The following is a 23,451-nucleotide window of genomic DNA, read 5'->3' on the forward strand; positions in this document are numbered from 1 at the left end:
CTGCAGTCAGTTTAAGAACAATTTCATACTGCACAAAAAAACCACCCATACCTTTTCGTAATCACCTTGCAACATTCCTCCAACCCCTATAGCCTTCTGCAATTAGTAAGCTACTTTCTATCTTTCTAGATTTGCCTGTTCTGAACTTTCATATAAATGGAATGAAAATATATGATCTTTTGTGTTTCACTGATTTCACGTAGCATCATTGTTTGCAGTTCATCCACGTTGTAGCGTGTGTATCAGTTGTTCATTCCACTGCATGGGTGTCCGACATTCTATTTACCCATTCATCAGTTGATGGTGATTTGGTTCTTTTCCAACTCTTGTGTACAAGTTTTTTTTGTGGATATGTATTTTCATTTCTCTTGGCCATATAACTGGGTATGAAATTGCTAGGTTGCTTGGTGACTCTTTTTTTTTTTTTTTTTTTTTGGTAACTCTCTTTTTGAAGAACTGTTGGATTGTTTTCCAAAGTTGCTGCACCATTTTACATTCCCACTGGTGGTGTATGAGGGTCCTGATTGCTCCACATTCTCACCAACACTTGTTAGTATCTACTTTTTTATCCTCCCCTGCCCAGTATCTACTTTTTTTTTTTTTAATATTTTATTTTATTTATTTATTTGACAGAGAGAGAGACAGCCAGCGAGAGAGGGAACACAAGCAGGGGGAGTGGGAGAGGGAGAAGCAGGCTCATAGCGGAAGAGCCTGATGTGGGGCTCGATCCCAGAACGCTGGGATCACGCCCTGAGCCGAAGGCAGACGCTTAACGACTGAGCCACCCAGGCGCCCCCCAGTATCTACTTCTTAAACAGACTTTCAATAACCATATTTTTTTTCAAACCCACCTTCATCTCCCTCTTTCAGACGTACTTGATGTCTGTAATTCTGGAGTCTTTGTGGAGGGGAAGGGGAAACTGAGTTAGTTGTTCCTTGGCTTTTCCCTATGCCAGCCAGAGATTCACTCTTCTCTAGTGTGCTCACTTGCTTACCGCTTGTCAGTTTGGCTTTCAGTTTCCGTATTTGATTGATGTTTTTTCCTCTTCCATCTTTGTAACTTTGCGTTTTGTCTTGTAAAAATGACTTTTAAAAATCCTTTTAGTTGGCTGGGGCGCCTGGTTGGCGCAGTCGTTAAGCGTCTGCCTTCGGCTCAGGGCGTGATCCCAGCGTTCTGGGATCGAGCCCCACATCAGGCTCCTCCGCTAGGAGCCTGCTTCTTCCTCTCCCACTCCCCCTGCTTGTGTTCCCTCTCTCACTGGCTGTCCCTCTCTGTCAAATAAATAAATAAATAAAATCTTTAAAAAAAATTTTAAAAAAATCTTTTTAGTTGGGCTTTATGAGTGAGGAGAGCTAAATGCATGTATCATTCCATCATCTTTAACCATAAGTTGCTAACTGAATTGTTTTTAAAGATTTTTTTTAAGTAATCTCTGCACCCAACTTGGGGCTCAAACTCACAATCCTGAGATCAAGAGTCGTATGCTCCACTGACTGAGCCATTAGATTGTAATTTGGTTTTTATCCAGATCCAGAAGCAGGTCCCAGATCTTATACATGTATATCCTCTCCTACTCTTTGCGTTCTGTACTTCTTAAATGCACATTTCATCCTAATCGGCCCCATCTTGCCATCGTTATGGACCCTACAGCGTTCCCAGGACCCAAAGTCATGACCCTTATGTTTACCATGGCGGTGAGCCAGTAATCAGATGAACTGTAGCACCAGTTGATGAGGTCTGTATTTTTCCTGTGATATTAAAAAAAACTCCCTCTCATACCCAATTTGATTTATATTTGGTACAACCTGTTTCTTTTCTGGGCCTTGGCTTGTGGAGCTGAGCCTTTTGTTAATTTTCCTAGATAGATTTTTTCAGTCCTGTTTCGTTAGTCATGTTCCTCTCTGGCCATTCATTGTTTTCTCATCTTTTAAACATTCCACATCAATGCGCATTTTATGTAAAAACTTATAAGTGTTTGAAATTTTAGCATTTTCTACCTCTCAAATCCTTGAAATAATGTTCACAGTAGGGTTTTTTTTTTTTTTTTTTTTACTTTTATGGCCTCTTATAATTTCCATATGGTCTATAACAGCGGCTTTCCTGGTAGATTTTCCTCAAGGTGTAAGAAACCTGCATGCATTGGGTCTAATCAGTGAACACTTGGCCTTTTCACAGGTGCATGTCTTAATTTAAATTTCTTGATAATTATATTTTAATGACAGGAATGTCAAAGAAAATTAAAACACAGACTTGGTTTGGATTCCTATTTACTCAAACCCGTGCAACGAATCACTAAATATCAGTTATTGTTAAAGGTAATTACGTGAAGCATTTGTTTCTTTCTTTACTTACTTCTGTGGGTCAGGTGTGGCAAAGCCATTAAAAAGGAAGTGGCTGGCGAGGAAGCACTAGGAGCAGGGAGGCCCGGTGTGTGGGAAGGCTGGAGTTAACAGTATGCTCCCTCGCTTCGCTGGGGCAATTCAAGTGCCTGATGCCTAGATGTAAACGGAGACTGTCTAGAATCTTTTTAGCTATTTAATTATCCACACAAGTTACATTGATGCATATGTGTAACGAATGCAGAACTTTTACGATTGTTAAGAAGAACTAATATTTCTTAGACTTTGTGACTGTATTTCATGTGTGCCTTCTCAGTGAAAACTCCAGATGGCCCACCCCTTGTGTCCTGTGAAAGGGTTACTGAAATGTCCCATTAAGTGTAAGCACCATGAGCTTATATTTTATAATTCTATAATACACGTTCACAACGTTCTATGGTCTGTGCAAAATAAAACAAATTGTTGCATGTAGAGGGCCAAAAAAGTGTAATTATTTATAAATCAGTCTCTAGTGCGTCCTAATAGCTGCTTTTCTGCAGCTCCAAGAGCACTGAGTGCCCTTTACTTGCTACTGTTTACTCACTCTTCCATTTCTTCCCTAATTTTGACATAGTTGTTAAAATAGAGTATTAATGTGACAAATAGCAAATGAAAGATATTACTCAAAAAAATGACATTGTCTTTGAATTCCTCCTTGAAAGCATGTTAGCCAAAAATGTATTCATTTTCTCCAGCTATTCATATCTGCCTGATATTAAGTTTAATTCTTGACTTCTAATTACAGGAGCTACTGAAATATAGCAAAGGCTGCCAAGGGTTTGAACAATTAAAGGAGGCACTTGACACAATGCTGGATTTACTGAAGTCAGTTAATGACTCTATGCATCAGATTGCAATAAACGGCTATATTGTGAGTAAATTTTAATGCTCGTTGCAGTTTTGTGGGTAAGCATGTTAAGATCTCTTTCTTTGTCTCCTGGAACCAAGTGAGAAATAAAAAGGGCAGAAAAATGGAGATCCAAATGTCTGCATTATTATTGACAGTGCTCAATGAAGAACTAGCTTCAGATCAGTAGCCAAATGGATTTGTGATCCTCCCCTTGTCCCTAGAAGTCTACCCCCAACTCCGACCTTGGGATAGCCTGCTTGTAGGAACTGCTGGGGTCTTCTAAGGAGATGTAGTGGCCCAGAATTGCTGCTTGCCCTAGTCCAAGATAAATGTGGAAGAAAAAAAATCGAGTCTTTAGAGTAAGCTCTGCCTGGTGGGGATGCTCGCACTGGTAGATGTCAGTCACCAATCAGGGTTGAGAAGACGGGGAGAGCTACCCTAGTTGAAAGACGTCCGCATGCAGACAGGAAGCCAGGGAAAAGGCGGTTTCTTCTGTCTCTTTTTCCCGCTGTCATTCTGTACCTGTGTGACACCGGACATGTGTTCATGTAAACAGTTGTGATGAATACAGTTTTTAAATCCATACAAATTGTGTTTCGGGGTTTTAGTGGCTCAAGCTGAACAGTATCACGTTGATGGCAGAGCTCTGCGCGTAGCTGTGCCTCACACTGATGAGTGTTGATTTTCCTTCGTAGGGAAACTTAAATGAACTGGGCAAGATGATCATGCAGGGCGCGTTCAGTGTTTGGATCGGGCACAGGAAAGGCGCTACAAAAATGAAGGATTTTGCTAGATTCAAACCAATGCAGCGGCATCTCTTCTTATACGAAAAAGCCATCGTTTTTTGTAAGAGGCGTGTTGAAAGTGGAGAAGGCTCTGATAGATACCCGTCATACAGTTTTAAGCACTGTTTGAAAGTAAGACACTTTAAATTGTGTAACATATTATATATATCTATATATCTATATATAGATATATATAAAAGTTTATACACCTTTGCAAGTGAAATGAGTGGGTTTTATACTTTAGTTGTGCACCCCTTTTTTAATAATAATTTTTTATTATGTTATGTTAGTCACCGTACAGTACATCCTTAATTTTTGATGTAAAGTTCCATGATTCATTACTTGCATATAACACCCAGTGCTCCATGCAATACGTGCCCTCCTTCATACCCATCACCGGGCTAGCCCATTCCCCACCCTCCTCCCCTCTGTACCCCTCAGTTTGTTTCCCAGAGTCCATAGTCTCTCGTGGTTCATTCCCCCCTCTGTTTATCCCCCCTTCATTCTTCCCTTCCTTCTCCTACCGATCTTCCTGCTATTTCTTATGTTCCATAAATGAGTGAAACCATATGATAATTGTCTTTCTCTGCACCCCCTTTTTTTTAAATGAAATCTTTTTATTCAGGAATCACTGACATATAACAGTGTGTTCATTTCAGGTGTGCAACATAATGATGTGATATTTGCATATATTGCGAAACGATCACCCCAGTAAGTCTAGTTAACATCCATCGCCACACATAGTTACAATTTTTTTTCTTGGGATAAGAGCTTTTTAAGATCTACTCTCTTAGCAACTTTCGAATATGCAGTAGAGTATTATTCATAACATCACCATGCTGTACATTCCATCTCCAGGACTTCTTTATTTTATAACTGGAAATGAGTACCCTTGAACACCCTTCACCTGCTTCCTCTACCTTGAGCCCACAAAAGCTTAAGTAGAGGTCTTGTGTTGAAATCAGCTAACACAGAACTTTTGAAATAAGAGTGAGGGAGAGCAGAGCCTTATCTGCTTCATTTCCTCCCTCATTCCCATCCCAGGCAGTCCCCAAGGCGGCTCCCTAGGGTCCTGCAGAGCGCGGTATGAAGGTATGGGAAGTGAGCCAGGTTCTCCCATGAGCATTCTCTTACCAATGGTACTGGGTAGAGCTGATGGTCTTGGTAGCAGGGAGCCTTTACTGTACGGGAGAGATCAGGAAGAAGGAGCTTCTTCTTTTTCCTCCGTGCAATTTAAAAGTGGGTAACTTTTGTGCTTAGCACATCCCCACCTTTCTTTTTGTATCCCTCCTTCATTCCTTAGCCCTTCCCCCCCTGGGTGTCCAAACCCACCAACAGCTGAATCCTGCCCACATCTTCTTTCCTATGACTTCTCTCCTCTAACCCAAACAACTATCCTTTTGTCCTAATGCTAGTCTGGTATTAAAATGAGGTCAGCGTTGTTTGAGGGAGTCACAGGCAATCCAGTGATATTCCCAGCTGGCTTTGACATTTGACGAGAGGAACTTCCAATTCATACAAGCCTGTAGTTGGCGAATTTGATATTTTTTTATACTTAGTTAATATGATCTTTTAAGTTTTAAATTGTAAAATCCAGGGGTGCCTGGCTGGCTCCGTCAGTTAAGCGCGACTCTTGATCTCGGGGTTGTGAGTTCAAGCCCCACGCTGGGTGTAGAGATTACTTAAAAATAAAATCTTTAAAAAAATAAAGTGTAAGGGGCACCTGGGTGGCACAGCGGTTAAGCGTCTGCCTTCGGCTCAGGGCGTGATCCCGGCGTTCTGGGATCGAGCCCCACATCAGGCTTCTCCGCTGGGAGCCTGCTTCTTCCTCTCCCACTCCCCCTGCTTGTGTTCCCTCTCTCGCTGGCTGTCTCTATCTCTGTCAAATAAGTAAATAAAAATCTTGAAAAAAAATAAAAAATAAAAATAAAGTGTAAAAGCCATATAATATTGGTTATAGGAAAATTGGAAAATAGAGAAAACTATTACCTCAATTCCCCAACCACCATTACTTGAGTCATTTGTTATGAACATGTTTTTTCGTTGTTGGCAGCCGTTAGAGAATCGATGACGTTTTCAGCAGCGGTGATAAAGAGGACAAGCAGTGCGTCCTGACGTGTTTGTGTCAGGAGTCTGCCAGAGAAGCAGGCCCTGCTTTTGATTCTCCCCTGAAGCTCAGCGGTCCCATGCTGTTCATAACACAATTCCTGCCCAGACTTACGCCTCGGACTTGTTCCTACTGTCGACTTGCCCTGCTGTCATGTTCCCTTAAAACTTGCTGTTTTCACAACAAATGCCCAGTTGCTCCTTTGCTATTAACAACCTACCCTCAAGTCCCCAAAATCTCCATTGGTTCCATTTTATGTCTCTAATAAACATTGACCGAGAACCAAGATTTTATAGTTGACCTCAGCCAGGGTTTAGATCTCTTGCTGTCTATGTATCTCTTTCTGGGGAAGAGACTTGATCTCCATAGGCATGTTGGACCCAAATGCATTTGGTTAACTCTGTATTTGTGGAGTGACCTAGTCGATACCTGATGTAGGATCTCCGGTGTGTATTGATTTTTTTTTTACCTTTAATTTGTCACAATGATGGGCAACAGAATGTTTCTAAAGTACATTAGAGTAAGGAGGGACTGGTATGAGGGAACCAAGTCATGAGAATTCAAACTATAATGGTTACCGTGGAAACGGTGGGATAGCTGCAAGAAACATTTCAGTGCAAGTTGGACAGATGGGCTTGGTGGCTTACTAGATACAGGAAAGAAATAATATCTGACAGTTGAAAGAACAAAAATCAGTCTGATTTTTCTTTGGTTTCCCAATAATGCGTTGCATTTTTTTAAAAGATTTTATTTATTCGACAGAGAGCAAGCGAGCACGAGCGGCAGGGAGAGGGGGTAGCAAAGGGAGAGGGAGACGCAGACTCCACGCTGAGCAGGAAGCCTGACGTGGGACTCGATCCCAGGACCCCGAGATCATGACCTGAGGGACCCAGATGCCCCACGTCCAGCATTTTTAATAAAAAAAGATTATTCAGTGATGCCTGCAAAGATTTATGCCAGGTGTACTAGGAAAATGGCGATCCTGCTGACAGGGAAAGATGGAAGTTTGGCGATTTCTTAAGCCTCGCTCTGCTTACCCTCTTGCTTCCTTTACAGTGAGATTCCAGGATTAAGTCCTGGCCAGCAGTACTAGTCAGCGTGTGACATAACCATTGGGCTTACTGGTTTCAGAGTTTTCTCCTTGGTTAGAGAGGATGGATGCAGAATGCTCTCCGCTGCTGAGCCGCTTCCCTGTCCCTTTTAGCGGACTCTTGTCTTGACGTCATCCTATGAGGCTAGAACCCCACGGCCTGATGGTTGCGTGCTATATCTGAAGCCGGCCACTTCCATGCCAAGGAAAGGCCTTAAGGTCACGGTCAGATGCCGAGATTTGAGTTCTTCACATTCCTCACTTCATTCATTTATTATCATCATCCTTTTTCTAAAGTTAATAAACATACACGCAGTGCTCACTATTTGCTAGAAACTGTTCTAAGTGTTTATAAATAACAATGCTAGCTCATGGAACACACACAGCAACTTTATATGAAGTAGAAACGATTACTAACCCCATTTTGAAGGTGGGAAAGTTCCAGAGAAGTGAGTAATTTGTCCAAGAGCACATAGCTAGTCAGTTCCGCAGCGCAGATTCAAACCCAGGCAGATGGTTCTAGAGTCCATGCTTCATTACTGCACCATGCTGGAAGGCCTGGTGTTTTATGCATTGCTTCTTTTATTCCTTCCTTCATTCCTTATTCTCCACACTTAACTTCCTCTCTACCCTTTAGCAACCATTGCGACTTATTTGATGTATGTGCTTCAGCGTGTGTGTTTTCGTTAAATGCATATTAATGTTCTGTGCACATCCAGTTTAATTTTCATAAACTGTATTCCGTTATAGTCCTCTTTTTCTTTCTACTCTTGTCTCAGAAACTGTTGTTAAGATACAGCCACGTTACTGGTGTATGCCCAGTATCTTGCTTCTAACTGCTTCGTAGCACTTAAGTTTAGCTGTACTTTTTGTTAATGTGATTCAAGATCAATTTTTAAAATTATACTAACCCAAGAAGTAAATAAACTCTATTCCAGAGATATAAATACAAGTCTTAAGATTGATAGTTGTTGGTCATAATTGCAGAGTTCGTGACCCACCAGGTGACTTTTAACAAGGTGTTTGACATCTTTACACTACCTTGAGGGCAAAAAATTAGGTTTAAAAGTTGCAGCCCTCAACCCTTGACACACTGTGATGTCTTCAGATCAAATGCTTTATGAGAAAGCATTTATATTCATAGCTACCGGGAATATCAATGAAAATGTGAAAGATAAGGCAGAGGCCACAATTAGGATGTGACTATAAAATCAGCCTTGTTATCTTGTTTTATTATATTCTAATATGTATTATATTGTATATTATGTAACTATACTCATATAGTTAGACCTTTAACTGCCTCTAGATTCTAAAACTGAGTGAATTTCATGGTATAGTGAACAATTCGTGGTATAGTAACATTTAATAACATTTACAAGCCTTTCAATAAAACCTTTATAGTTTGTTATTTGAGAAAATATATACAGCCCCAAAATACAATTGGATTGTATTCCAGTGCAAGAAGTAAGTGCATTGTTTGGAACTCAGGACAATATTGCCTGATAGACATTATGGTTAGATTTCCAGGGTAACTCAAAAAAGCTCATTTAAAAAATTTTTTTAAAAAGATTTTATTTATTTATTTGGCAGAGAGAGAGACAGCCAGCGAGAGAAGGAATACAAGCAGGGGGAGTGGGAGAGGAAGAAGCAGGCTCCCAGCAGAGCAGGGAGCCCGAGCAGGGAGCCCGATGCGGGGCTCGATCCCAGGACTCTGGAATCACGCCCTGGGCCGAAGGCAGATGCTTAACGACTGAGCCACCCAGGCACCCCCAAAAAGCTCATTTAATCTATAACGATGTGCTATATGTATACAATGAAAAATCACAAAACTATTTTGCAATTCAAATAAGGGAAAGTTTAGAAAGCAAACTCGTATGCTTAAAAAACCTCATTATATGATCTAGACATTTAATGCAAGCTATGTAATCCCTTAATCAACTCTGTGTAGTAGATATTCTTCCCATTTTATAATTGAGAAAACTGTAGTTCACAAAGGTTAAGCACTTGCACCAGAACACAGAGCTCGTAATGGTCGGTGATGAAGTTCCAATGCAGGCCTCTCAGACTCCAGAGCCCCGCATCCTATGCAGCTTACGCTATCAAGAGAAGAGTATGTGTTGAAATGCAATTGAAATAGAGATTGAACATGAGATTATTATTTATCTTAAATCCTGATGCTTGAGCAAAAGTAGGTTTAGCTAGAGCAATTGAGTAGGAATATGAAGATATTTTTGGAGGTTCTGGAAGTAACTGCTGACTGCATTCAGAGACTCTTATATGTATAGATCGTATTTCATTTCTAAGCACAGTCCCTTTTCTTTCCCTTGATATGTGCTCTCACTAGCAGTACTTTCAATGCTTATCAGCTCTTGTTAGGGCCGTTTGGGGGACTTGTAAACGGAAGAGAGAGTGAGATATTCCTTTAGATAATTCGACTGGAATTGAACAAAAAGAGGAGGCAGAAGAGGACTAAAAGAATGTGTGTATGAGGGAGGGAAATTACTCAAAATGGAATTAACCAAGCTATTAGCAGCACAGGATGAAAGAAAATGGAAGAGTTTGTGCTCTGCACAATCACACGTAGAAGAAAAATCATGATCAGGAAGGGATATTGCCTATAAAAATTTCACTGGCTACAAGAAGATCTCACTTTCCTATGAGAGATCATTTGTTTTCTAGAGAAGCTGAGAGGTTGGTAGAAATAGAGGGGAGCCTTGCGTACCCAGCTGGTTTTCCCTCACCCCATAAATTGGATGTTTATCACTTATAAAACTTCTATAGAGATAAATAATGATCTGTAAGATAAACTTATCTGACAAATGATTTTTAAAATTAACCATTTAACTTAATTTTAGATGAGCTCTTTTATTGATGTTTAATTACTTTTAGTCCTGTGTTTGACACGATAATTTGTTTTAATCGTGTGCAGTTAATTTATAGTAGGATTCAATCTTAGGGGGACTAGTTGGATGTTCAGATTTATGGCATTTGCTTCGATCAATGGAATGGAACATGTAATCTATGCTATAACTGCATGGTTCAGCGAAAATGTTTAAATAGTCAGGGCTGTGATTGTACTTGTCATTTCATATTCTTGAATATAAAATGTGTATTTTGCCAAGTGAGAAATTCTGGTTCACTTAGAAGATGATGGGGGTAGATTTAATGTAATTTCATATTCCAAGTAAAACGCTCATGATGATTTTGACCAAAATATTATAGATGGATGAAGTCGGCGTCACCGAATACGTAAAAGGAGATAACCGCAAGTTTGAAATCTGGTATGCTGGCAAGGAAGAAGTTTATATTGTCCAGGTTGGTCTTTGAAATATTATTCTAGAAACCATAACCTCCATTAAGACACAAAAGTCTGAATTTGCAAACAAAAACAATGTTGGGTACATTATGAAAGTTCTCATTCCTTTCATCTAGGTCACTTAACGATTATTTAATATTCTTTGTGATGCAGTTACACAGTTTTACAACTACACCAGGATACTTACCGACTCTAACTGATCGCCAAGAACATGGCAGGTGCTTCTCTGTCCCCATCAGGTTTCTAGAGTTACCGACTGAGAATGGTTCCGAGTTCCTCTTGTGCTTGGCATTCTGATCGCGGGACACAGGGATGGGACAGTTCACGTTTGATCGTTGTCTTCAAAAATATGCTTAAGAGTACACTTATCACAATGCAAAAAATAAAAATATGCTTAAAGTCCTGGCCTGATGGGCTGTGAGGTCCAATCTGTTTCAGGGAAGGGGAGAGGAATGAGAAAATTTCAAGAGGATGCTGTCATCTCAATAAGTATTGGTATCATGACTTGTGACAGGCAGATGTGCTGCTATCTGTCAAAAATGCTCACTGTTTTTTCTTTGTTTTAATTCTGTATTAGGTGATTAGAATCCATAGAAATACATTTTCTTGGCTTGATTTAGATATAAGACTTCTTGCTATCCTTCTACAAACTTGTAAGTTATCAAGATTGCAGCACATTGTCTTTTCAGAAACAGGAGAACTTGTTTTATTTTACCAAAATTAAGCATAAAAGCATTTATAGTTTTAAAAGGACCCCCCCAATAAAATAAATACAAAATATAAAAGAACCCTTCTACAAAGAAAAAAGAAGTTAGATTATATTTCACTTTTTCTCTGAGCATTATTTTTTAAGGGCAGTCTCAAAAGAGTTTTGACTATTATTTCATCTAACTGATGTCTACTTACTTGCTTCTTAGGAGTTTTAAGAAGCAAAATGGTAGAGTTTGAATATGGTGGTTTAAGATGTAGGTCATGCTTGATATATGTAGTGATATTTGTTTTATTATAAAGGTTCTTTTTCAAAGGAAACATGTCCTCTCCTCCCCGCCCCCTTTTAAAATCCTTAGGCTCCGAATGTAGACGTGAAGATGACATGGTTAAAAGAAATAAGAAGTATTTTGCTGAAGCAACAGGAACTTATGACAGGTAACTTCAGAATAAGTACAGTGATAGCTCGTTAACTCAGGTTTTGTGATAATTGATTGGTACAGGGAATGGGGCTGATATTTACTTTAGACTATAACAAAAGGGTTTGTTAAACTAATTTGAAGAAGATCAAGATTTGAGGGGTTGTTTAAACTATTTTGGAGAATGAACTTTACACTAGAAAGTGAACTCCGGTGCTTGCAAAGCACTTGCAAAGTAATACAGCGAACAAACTCTGTTAAATTAATTCTAAGTCCTTCTCGTGAGTCAACTTTTCCGAAGGCCTCAAGGAATCAGTGCTTGGTAGTGCTGGCATGGTGATGGTTATAGTCATAAGCTTGAATTTCCTGAGAAAATATTACACGGTCTAGTCCTTTTCCATATTTGAAATCCAGACCGGGCTTTCCTCTGGTTATTTCAAGTCCGCGAAGGTTAACTCTAACGGGAACGGAGTGTATGTGTGTGTGCGTGCGTGCACTTGCTCATGTGAAGGATGTTGGTTTCCAAGGAAGAAGCATGGCTTCTCAGTGATGCTTCCATAAGCTTTGTTTTATTTCACAGTTAAAAAACGAAAGCAACATAATCCGTTAACAGAACAGGATCAGCTTTCTTCTCAGCGGAATGATGAGTAAGTGATTATTCTTTAAGAAATATCACGCTTGCAATCTTCTGCTTCCCGTATGTACAGGAGACAGCGTCCTTATCAAGTAGTTCAGACACAGATTACCCTCCCTTTTAGCAATAACTCATCAGATTCCTTAAATGCATCATCTTCTCAGCTCTATCCTTACACCTGGAGCCTGATAGTCCTTAATCATTATTCCATTGTTCCCCTTGATGTTAAAAATAATATGAGAGTTTGGGCTAATTTTTTTTCAAGATTTTATTTATTTATTTGACAGAGATAGAGACAGCCAGCGAGAGAGGGAACACAAGCAGGGGGAGTGGGAGAGGAAGAAGCAGGCTCATAACGGAGGAGCCTGATGTGGGGCTCGATCCCAGAACGCCGGGATCACGCCCTGAGCCGAAGGCAGATGCTTAACCGCTGTGCCACCCAGGCACCCCTGGGCTAATTTTTAAACATGATCACAAATGCTTTGTTCTTGGTATATCATAGGGGGGAGGGGTGTGTAGGTGAAAAGTGGCTGCACTCATGGTTTTCTCTTCAAAATATTTTTGGTCACCTTCCATCTGATTGGAGAAAGAGAGTGGTTAGAATGATGAAGTACTGGCAGTCACTGCTGGCCCCGCAGCTCCACTGTCCCTAGATGGAGACCGCTGGCTGGCAACTTGGCCTCTCTTTCTATGTGGTCAGAGAGGAGGGAGGGATCCTGGGAGGGCACTGTGCCTGCATGCAACCATGAAGTCTTTGAGGAAGGTAGCAGTCCTAAAGGATAGCACTGCTGCTGGTTTAGAGATGTCTTCATATTCTGCCTCTAGGAATCCTAAAAGGCGGAGTTGCCCATAGAACAAGTGCATGTATGTGGAAAGAATCCCCATACTGATTCCACAGCCTTTGTACAGAAATTCACCATGTAGCATCTGCGTGATACAGGGATCACTGAATGGTTTCTTAAAAATTTTTTAATTTTTTTTTCTGAGAGGGAGAGAGGCAGGAAGGAGGGGGTGGGAGAGAGGGAGAGGGAGTGAGGGAGAGAGAGCCTTAAGCAGACTCCACACTGAATGCAGAGCCTGACACGGGGCTCAATCTCACGACCCTGAGATCAGGACCTGAGCCAAAATCAAGAATCAGATACTTAACCATCTGAGCCACCGAGGTGCCCCCCCAAATTCTCTTTCTTTAAAAAAAATTTAAAATAACAGGGTACCTGGGTGGCTCAGTCAGTGAAGCGTCTGCCTTTGGCTCAGGTCATGATCCTGGGGTCCTGGGATTGAGCCCCGCATCAGGTTCCCTGCTCAGCAAGGAGTCTGCTTCTCCCTCTCCCTCTGCTCCTACCCCCAGCTTGTGTTTTCTCTCTCTCTCTCACTTAAATAAATAAAATCTTCTAAAAAATTTAAAATAAAATAAAAATGCTCTTTTTCTCCTTGCCACATGTTATCTTTCAGAGGTAGCTTAAAATCAGGATCAAAGTGTGCTGGTTCATCTGAGGCTCTAGAAAGATCATTTAAAAGTCACAGTGGAAGTCTTTATCTTCCAGAGTCACAATACTCAATTTTTTGTCATAAATTATGGAAGGAAAGTCTTTAGATTTCATATAGTAATGGACTTTACAGTAGGTGCTGCAGCCCAATAGTATTAATCAGATTAAGTTTCAGCATCATTTATATACACCTTACCTAATTCACTAAGGTTAAAAGATCATACAGCAAGCAACAGGGATTTTTTTTTATATATAGCTTTCTGACTTTCCCTTCAAGAATCTCCTCTGTTCTTCAGCCCATATGGCTCAGATGACCAATCAGACTATTTTTTTTAAAGATTTTATTTATTTATTCGACAGAGATAGAGACAGCCAGTGAGAGAGGGAACACAAGCAGGGGGAGTGGGAGAGGAAGAAGCAGGCTCCCAGCGGAGCAGCGAGCCCGATGTGGGGCTCGATCCCAGGATGCCGGAGTCACGCCCTGAGCCGAAGGCCCACGCTTAATAACTGAGCCACCTAGGCACCCCAACCAATCAGACTATTATCTTCTGTTCAGGAATGGACATGTAGACCAACCTAGGCCATGATGGGCATCTCCACAACTTTTATCAGAGCTATCAGGGAGGAGGTTTTGTCCTTTGAAATGAAAAATTCTATTTAAGCCTCTGAGCTTTTTCTCTTTCCACATGTGACTGGGGAAAACAGGGCAGCAGGGATGGGAACCTACACAGAGGGAGAACAATGATGAAATAGATTTCCGATGACATTATTTAAGCATCTGGATCTCTATGTGTTCAGCCTTAATCCTTAGATTTTCAGTTACACGAACCAATAAATTCCTCTTTTTATGGGATTTTTTTGTTTACATTTTTCCAACTGTATTAGAGTTGACACTTAAAATTTGTATATATTTAAAGAGTAAAACTTGATTTGATATACATATGCATTGTGAATTATTAATCCCAACCATCCTTGTGTGTGTGTGTGTGTGTGTGTGTGTGTGTGTGTGTGTCTGGTGAGACCACTTAAGATCTAGCTCTTAGCAAGTTTCAAGTATATAATACAACACACAATAGGAATTTTAAACAGTATACCTGCTGTGGGTCCAGAAGGCAGTCATTTTTTCCTTGCATGTTAGAGAGAGACCTTGCTGGCTTGGATCCTAGAATTTAAGCTTTTGTTATATTGTGAACTATCATTCTAGAGACATAAATTAAGGGGGAAATCAGCTCAGGCTTGAATGATTCTCAGAGGACGTTCTTAACACACGGTATCAGTGGGAAAAAATATCATCTTTAGTGTCTTGTTATTCTTAAACCGGATAAAAGACTTATTTTTACACCTTTACTATCTCAGAAGGCAGCACGGATCTTTCCTGGGTGCCGAGGAAGCGGAACCGGAACGCAGTGGCGCTATGGCCGACATCCGGGAGGCAGTCGCGTCGGTTCCGGCTGAAGCTAACACAGGTATGCGTCGCCGCCCTAGCGAGGCGAGGCTCGTGGCTCTGCACGTTGTTTTCTGCCATTGTGAGGTCGGAAAACCTACCTCTCTCTTACCTTTGTATAAAGAAACCAGAGTTCAGCCATTTTTATAAGGCCCTTTCGTTTTCCACACGCCAGATACCCTGGTGGGCACTGCAGGTGGGTGCTTGTCCAGTAGCGTGGGCATCACAGGGGAACTTGTAAGGAAGGCAGATTCTCTGGGTCTGCCCCAGACCTTCTGAGAAAGAAGCTCTGGGAGTGAGACCCAGCCATTTGTGAGTTCACAACGTTTTCCATGTGATTCTTTCTGATGCATGCTCAAGTGTGGGAACCCCTGCTGCATAGTACAAAGATGAGTAAGACACATGCACCATAGCTGTCCCAAATAGAGAGGAGTCACTTACAGCTGGAGCATTTGTTTTTCTTTTGCACCTTATATCATTCAAGCTGATTTCAAACAAGGTGTTTAATTCAACAAATAGAACACAGCCCAGGTGCCAGGAACTGTGCAGAGCTTTCGCATACAGTCTAATTAAGAGATGCTCAGCTGCCATCCCTACGAAGCCAGGAGGGTAGAAAGAGAATTCGACAAGCAATTTAAAATTAAATGTGATAAGTGTTACAACAGGGAAGTGCAAGGTGCCGTAGAGGCACCCGGCAGGATCACCTGCACAACCCAGGTTCTCTACTAGTTGAAGAGAAACAAGTGATGACAGTCTTGTTCAACTGAAAGGCACTTCCCTCAGGTCATCTGTGCGGTGGCCCCCTGAGCAGTCAGCAGAGAGCCTGGGACCAGTGCCTTCATTCGGCAGATGAGGAAACCAAGTCAGAAAAACTTGACATGACTTTTCCAAGACAACAGGAATAGTTTAGTGTGGCCAAGATGAGATTCTGTTCATTCTCTGCCTATGTTAGATTGCTTAATCTGTACCAATTCAATATATTTTATGAATTAAGCTCCTCTTACACATAAGGCTCTTAGAGAACATACACAATGCATAACACGTGGTCTCGGCCTAATAAGAGAGATAAGACAAGTCAAAAATATTACTTGGTAGGATGTTCTAAGTGCTATTTGAGTAGGACCAATAAAAATATCCTAGAAAAAATTTTGGGAAGGGATTATTTTATGTAAGAAAGGGTAAATATTCTCTGGAATATTGTTTAACGTACTATTTTTAATAACTGCCCCACCAACTCCAACTTGAAACCATCCTAAAAAGTAAAAGGAGCATATGACATTCCAGGCCCTTTCTGAAATATCAGAAATTCTAAAATAGTACAGGCTAATCGGAGATTTTATTATATAAAGATACTCTTCTTGGACCATTGAAGGTGACAGCCTTGATTATTACAGTTAATTTTACTTCTCTCCCTGTGTTGGACCAGCACCATTAAATAACCACCCCCTTCCATGTTTTTCTTATAGTTTGGACCCAGATGTCCTCACCTGCGGAAATCTCTGAAGACCCCGCGGAATGGTCAAGCAACTATTTCTACACTTCTTACGATGACAATGAAGAAGAAGAAAGACCCTTAATGGTTGGTGATGGCATATTCAAATAAGTAAATAAAAACTCTCGGGGCAGTATTACTGACGCAGTAGGCAGGCACGTGGGGGCAGTCTTCTGTCCGTGTCCTCGAGGTCATTAGGTAGATTTCACTGGCAAAAGATCCGAAACCTGTCCTATCACGGACATTCAGTAGTAAGCGCTTCTGTCTGCAAGAACTGGTCTGAGCTATACGTGGCGCTCCCACTGAAGCTGATGAGACAAATGGTCCACCATTCCAGTCTCTGTACATCGACCAGTTTTATCTTTACTTGAACTTCACTGTGTTTTCAATGTAAGCATGGGAGATAAAATCAGAGAAGAAAGGAGAGTCAGATATACTTTAAAAATCAGCTTAGATTCCAGATTGGCAGATCTAGGGAATAAACTTTACACAGATGAAACTACTTGATAACATCTGGGGAATATATTTTCGTGGGCTGCCGGAACACGTGTTAAGGATACCAAATCGGCATAACGGAGCAAGGGAGCGCCGCGTAAAACTAGACGAGTTTGCGTTAGGGTAAAAGTAACTGGTAGAAGACGTAGTGTGCAGTAGATTACTGGGGGGTGGGTTAGGACCGTTGAGGGTTTACCTACAATTTCCTGAAGTCAGCAGCCCGGAGGGTGGGAGTGCCGCTTGGGAGTGGACTGCTTCGTGGTGCCCTTCAGAGGAACACATTCAGTTTGGCAGTTCTAACGTCGGGGGAAGGGAGTAGTGGCGCGGAGAGCCGCAAAGCTGCATAGCGTCAACTCTGGGATGCTTTCTTTAAAAAAGTAACAGAATATTCTTTCTCTTAATAATGCAGTGACTGTAACACATGTGTACGGTAGTTTCCCTCATGAATTCTATGTGAGGATGGGCGAGGCCGTTGTTCCGATGTGAGCAGAAAACCAGAGGAAGCCAGTTTGGGTCTTGAGTCAGCAAATACGTATGCAGTATTGTAGATTCCCTTAATCCTCGCAGACGGGAATGTAGAAAACCCCATAAGCTCTCCCTTCTCGCCACCATTCCCCGACTTGTGCTACTAAAGAACACATACAAAAGAGCAATACGGTGCGTTCTAGATCCTATCACCCCTACCAGCCTCCCCCCCAGAATATCCCCAAAACCAAGAAGCAAAACAGGTTGGAAGGAGCTGCTCTCTTAGCCTCACTTTGTCAAGTCAAAAACTAAGAAAGAATGGGTGCTGCCTTCCTTGGAGAGGTGTGTGTCGGAGACGGCTCCTAATTCCACGAAGCTACTCTATGTAATGGCCCATTTACTAAAAATACTGCTCAGAAGACGTTTAAGCCCGAGTGATGTGGATATTGTTTTCAGGTTAACTCCTTTGCATGTGCACAGATTCGACGTCACATAATTCTTTCATTTAAAAGATTGTTAGCTATGGTACTCTTTTTTAAATTCATGTAATCAATGTGTAAGATACTGTGCTAGAAAAATCCTCATCTCAGAATACTTTTGGACTTGGTGTGCCTGGCCGGCTCAGTTGGGGGAGCATGTGACTCTTGATCTCAGGGTTGTGAGTTCGAGCCCCACGTTGGGTGTAGAGATGACTTAAAAATAAAATCTTTTAAAAAAAGAATATTTTTGGACTTGAAAATTTTGTTTTTTCTCTCTCTACTTTGTAACGAAGTGCAATTGGTGTGCCTTGGATAATTTAACTTATTAATGAATCAAGTTCAAATTATAGCTGCCAAAAGATTAAGGCCAAGTAAAGCACAACAGTGTGGTTGAGTATGCTTTTATTGGACCCAGAACTTTCGTGCTTATTATTTTCACCTGTGCAAAATGATACAAATCCCAGAAATCCTTTTGAGGGCATTAGTGGGTCCTTGTTCAGGACCGCTGCCTTTCCTATGTGCCTAGATAAATTTTCCATGAACGTAGTTTACAAATAACAGTATTTAAAAATTGTTTTCATGCCGGGCTTTTTTCTGAGTTTTTGCTTATAATTCATATAATAAGTTAAATTAGTCATGGTTTGTTATTTTTTGTGTAATTCTCTTTTTTTTGCGAATAAAAATGAATTCTTCAGGTTCAAGAAACACACGTCCCGCTCTGTGTTTGCTCGTTCCCGCCCAAGCCACTGTAGCCACCACTGTTAACCACTGAAGTAAAGAGTGCGTTCTGTACATCACAGAACATATAGTTATGCACGCTGTTGTACAGTCACATTGGTAATGTAATTTTTCAAAACAACCTTCCAGTCTCCAGGCAAATACAAAGCCCTAGCAGATTGTAGGAAGAGGGGCCCAGAAGACCTCCTGATTAGAAATGGAGATGTCATTCAGTTTCTCCATGAAGATGCTGAAGGTCAATGGTAGGTGTGTTCTCAGTGCTTATGCTGACCTCCGCTGGGGGCACACAGATATCTAATCAGATGTTCTGCTTTACGTGTATCTTTGTTATACGGTGTCAAGAAGCAGAAATATCACATTTCTTATCAGTGTTTCATTTTCATTGCTTCAGCTATGCCTATATAGCTCACTGAAAGGAATGTTAACCTTTGGTGAGTGAAAAATGCTTTGAAAGAATGAAATGCTATGAGTCTGCATGCTCTTTTGTGGGTTACCTTTGGCTCAGACATTTCAGCTGATAGATCTGGCTTGGTAATGGCTACAGTTCATACTACATTCGGTCACTTAAGTCATTCATGAATTCATCACATTTTTAGTGAATGCCCACTATGTGCCAGGAACCATGCTTTGCTACTCGATAACATAGCCACCCTTCTCTTTATCAATTCAAATATTGACTTTTTAGTCTCACCATTCTATTCTGATGCATTCGACTGCATACAGCACCAGTTGCAAAGATGGTTCTGCCAAGTATACTGTGTAAATATAGAGAACCCAGAGCAGGAAGGAAATACTATTTGGAAGGGCACTGGATGAAGCTTCCATAAATCTTTTGGAACTTTTATGTGAAATAGTTCTGTCTCTGTTGTGTCAATAACTTGAACTGAAATGCTACATTGACTGTGTACTTTGACCCTAAGGCGGAAGAGTACACACGTGGTTGAGAAGTAATGACTGATCATTAAAGTAATAACCATTTTTGCTAGTAACCTAAGTCCTTTGTAGGCTACTCAAAGGACTCAAGCACAAGGTCATGAAGGTCGTTGAATACATGCAATAACTTTGTGAAAATTTGAACTGCAATGCGATGTATTTGTTTTTTATTACCTTACATTACCATTGTTGGCTCCTAATTCATTTATTATTTAGGTTGGTGAAAAATCTAAACAGAAGAAAAGAAGGTCTGATTCCAGGGAGCACTGCGCAGATTTTAATTGGTGACTATAGGTTTCGGAATGCCAAAGTGACAGGTATGATATGAACAGACTGTATTCTATCTGTTTAAAGGCTAAAACTTTTAACGCTCTACCAAGGACGCAGTTGAACTTCTCTGCACTTAGAAACAGAGCTGCAAGCCTGTTACGTTTGCTGGGATTGAATTTGTTCCTGTAACGGTTTTAAATTAACGAAGAAAGATTTTTAAAACATGTTAAACTTTTCCCTACACGGTTGATAGGTATGGAAGAGAGTTTCAGATACTGTGGTGTCTTGTAAGAGATCCTTCGGAGCTAAATACCGATGATGTGCTTTTAAGGTACCAGCCTTAATGTCTAAGAATGCTTTGCCAGTGTGTTTCCACCCACTTCTAAGAGCACGTTATTTCCTTATGGTAGTTTTCAGCTACACACACGCACATGTGTGCGCGCACACACCCATGTCTATGTCCAAGGCTTAATGTATGAAGGTAGTATGAAGCAATGAGTGCTAACCTGATATTCCTTTCTATGAACTCAAACCTTAATACAGAAAATTTCTGGATTTTAAAATAAACCAGTATTCTTGTATGTTTCCCCCCTAAGTAATACTGAACTATCTATAAAGAGGTATCAAAAAAAAAACCCAGACTTTTTTGTGAACAAGATTATTATCACGTGCACATACTTCCTTTGAATTCCTAGTTTTGGACTTGTATTAGAAGTCTGGGTAATGGTACACTGGGTTGAAATGAATCTGATACACCGGGAGTGACTTTTTTGGTTCTGAATTTCATTTATGACATGAAACAAAATCTACAGGTGACAGGGCTCAATATAAATATCCAGACATATGGGAGCCCCACAAATAGGGTCACTTCTTATTCGTTTTTTTTTTCTTTTTAGGTGATCTAAATCTGGATCACCTTTCAGAGTTTTTCTGTACCAGTTGTTGAATTATTATTATTTTTTAAGTAGGTTCCACGCGCAGTTTGGAGCCCAATGTGGGGCTTGAACTCATGACCCTGAGATCAAGACCTGAGCTGAAACCGGGGATATACTGTATGGTGACTAACATAATATAATAAAAAAACATTAAAAAAAAAAAGACCTGAGCTGAGACAAAAGTTGGACACTTTATCGACTGAGCCACCCAGGCACCCCAGTTGTTGAATTATTTGGATGATTATTGAATTGCTGAATTATTTAAATAATTAGTAATCAGAAGAATCTGACATATCTGAACTAGTTGACATTTACTTAAAACCTACACCCAACACTGCAGAATACAGCATTACTTTTAAGTATGCATGGAACATTCACCAAGATAGATCATAAGCTGGGTCATTAAAATAAGTCTCAATACATTTCAGAAGAGTGCAATCATATAAAGTCTTAAAAAGCATTATAGTAGAAATTGATATCTGGGGGCGCCTGGCTGCCTCAGTCAGTAGAGCATGTGACTCTTGATCTCAGGGTCGTGAGTTCAAGCCCCATGTTGGGCGCAGAGCCTACTTAAAAAGAAAAAAAAAGAAATCGATATCTGTAGCTCTCTGGATATTAAATGACATACCTCCAAAGAACGCATGGGACAAAAAAGAAAGCATGAGAGAAATTCAGATTATTTCAAATTTGTGGTTTAAATACTTGTATCACACACTTAAAAATCAGTGTGATTCACCATATTAACATAACAGAGGGGGAAATTATGTCATCATTTCAATAGGTGCACAAAAACGCTTGACAAAACTACATGCTCCTCCATGATACAAACTCAACAGATGAGGAATGAAGGGAATTTCCTCAGTCTGATGATGTACGCTCATGAAAAACCACAACGAACATCACACTTAATGGTGAAATATTGGAAGCTGTTGCCCTGAGATTGGGAATAAGCCAGGGATACTCACTCTCCCCATTGCCATTATAGCCAGTGCCGTACCTCAAGATAAAGAGAGAAAACAAGAGGAAAAGAAGAGGCAGCACTGTCATGCTGAGCAGATCACATATATGTACAAAACGATACGGAATCTCTACACAAAGAGACCCTACTAGAAGTAATAAGTGAATTCTATAAGGCCATAGTCTACACAATCATTATACAAAATAAATTGTAATTCTATATTCTGGCCACAAAGAACTGAAAAAAACCTGAAATTTCAAAAAATAATACCATGTACATTAGTAATATAAACTGTAAAATAAACAGGAATAAATCTACCAGTAGATGTCTAAGGCTTCTGTACTGACAACCACAAATCACTTCTCAGATACATTCAACAGGACCTAATAAAGGGAGAGAGAAACCATGGTTAAGTATTGGAAATCTCAGTGTTATTAAGAAACCCGTTGTCTCCAGATTGACCTCTAGAGTCCATGCAGTCAAAATCTGAGCAGCCCCTTCTGGGAAAAAAAAATACAGATTTATTCTAAAATATATTATGGAGAGGCAAAAAATCCAGAACAGAAGAATCCCCCAAATCTGGAGTACTTATATACCTGATTTCAAGACTTACTATAAGTCTACAGCAATGAACGCAGTGTGGTATGGGAGTAAGTATAGAAAAGTAGAGATTTCTAAAATAGATCCACATACACATAATCGATGAATGTTCAAACAAGGTACCAAGTCAACTGGATAGGGAAAGGAAGGTTGTTTTTACAAGTGGTGCTCCAGCAATTGAGTGTCCATATGGTAAAAGAAATGAACCTTCATCCCTACATCTCACTCCATCTGCAAAACTAATTTGAGTTGGATCATAGACCTCAACATAAAACCTAGAGTCAAAGTTTCTAAAAGCACAGGACAATATCTTCATGACTTTGAGCGGTTAACAATTCTTTCTTGTATTACACAAGGCAGAAAAAGCACTAACTCTAAAAAGAGAGTATCAGGCAAATAGAAATATTGCAGATGCTGAATTGAGCACTTTGCCACTTTAAAAATTTATATCTGTTAGGGGGCGCCTGGGTGGCTCAGTTGGTTAAACATCACGCTCGATTTCAGCTCAGGTCATGATCTCAGGGTTGTGAGTTGGAGCCCTGTGTTGAGCTCCATACTGGGCGTGGAACCTGCTTCAGATTCTCTCTCTCTCTCTCCCTCTCCCCTCCTTCCTGCTCCTCTAAAAAAAATCATATCTGTTAGAATAAGATAAAATCTAAGCCAGTAACACTATGAGGGCTTTCAGAAGCCAAATAGTTGTAATGAATCACATTTTCCCCAAAATTTCACTGATTCCATTTTCTACATTGAAAAGATAAGTTTGAAAGTAAACATGGCCAGCTTTCTGCTAACTGCTTTATGCTTAGTTAAATCATTAATGAGAGAGAAGAAATAGTGTCACTTAAATATGTGTTCAAGAAGCAGTTT

General features: G+C 40.4%; 1 protein-coding gene across 2 annotated transcripts in view; it reads left to right on the top strand.

The window, feature by feature from the left end:
• MCF2 (MCF.2 cell line derived transforming sequence) overlaps positions 1-20,740 on the top strand; it is a 93,582-nt gene extending 72,842 nt beyond the window's left edge. Inside the window, exons 21-30 of one of the 2 annotated variants that reach the window (XM_087859431.1) lie at positions 2,224-2,316; positions 3,125-3,250; positions 3,925-4,146; positions 10,434-10,526; positions 11,595-11,673; positions 12,235-12,301; positions 15,132-15,241; positions 16,686-16,798; positions 19,018-19,130; positions 20,038-20,740. In XM_087859431.1, the coding sequence (XP_087715557.1) occupies positions 2,224-2,316; positions 3,125-3,250; positions 3,925-4,146; positions 10,434-10,526; positions 11,595-11,673; positions 12,235-12,301; positions 15,132-15,241; positions 16,686-16,798; positions 19,018-19,130; positions 20,038-20,149 (1,128 nt within the window). In that variant the 3' untranslated portion in view covers positions 20,150-20,740. Of the gene's footprint in view, positions 1-2,223; positions 2,317-3,124; positions 3,251-3,924; positions 4,147-10,433; positions 10,527-11,594; positions 11,674-12,234; positions 12,302-15,131; positions 15,242-16,685; positions 18,407-19,017; positions 19,131-20,037 lie in introns of those variants that run through there. The other variant, XM_045805121.2, reaches the window with a different exon arrangement.
• Positions 20,741-23,451: the final 2,711 nt, after the last annotated feature.

Source organism: Ursus americanus, chromosome X (assembly GCF_024610735.1).
Source record: "Ursus americanus isolate L20-20 chromosome X, mUrsAme1.1.p, whole genome shotgun sequence".
In the NCBI taxonomy this organism is placed as follows: domain Eukaryota; kingdom Metazoa; phylum Chordata; class Mammalia; order Carnivora; family Ursidae; genus Ursus; species Ursus americanus.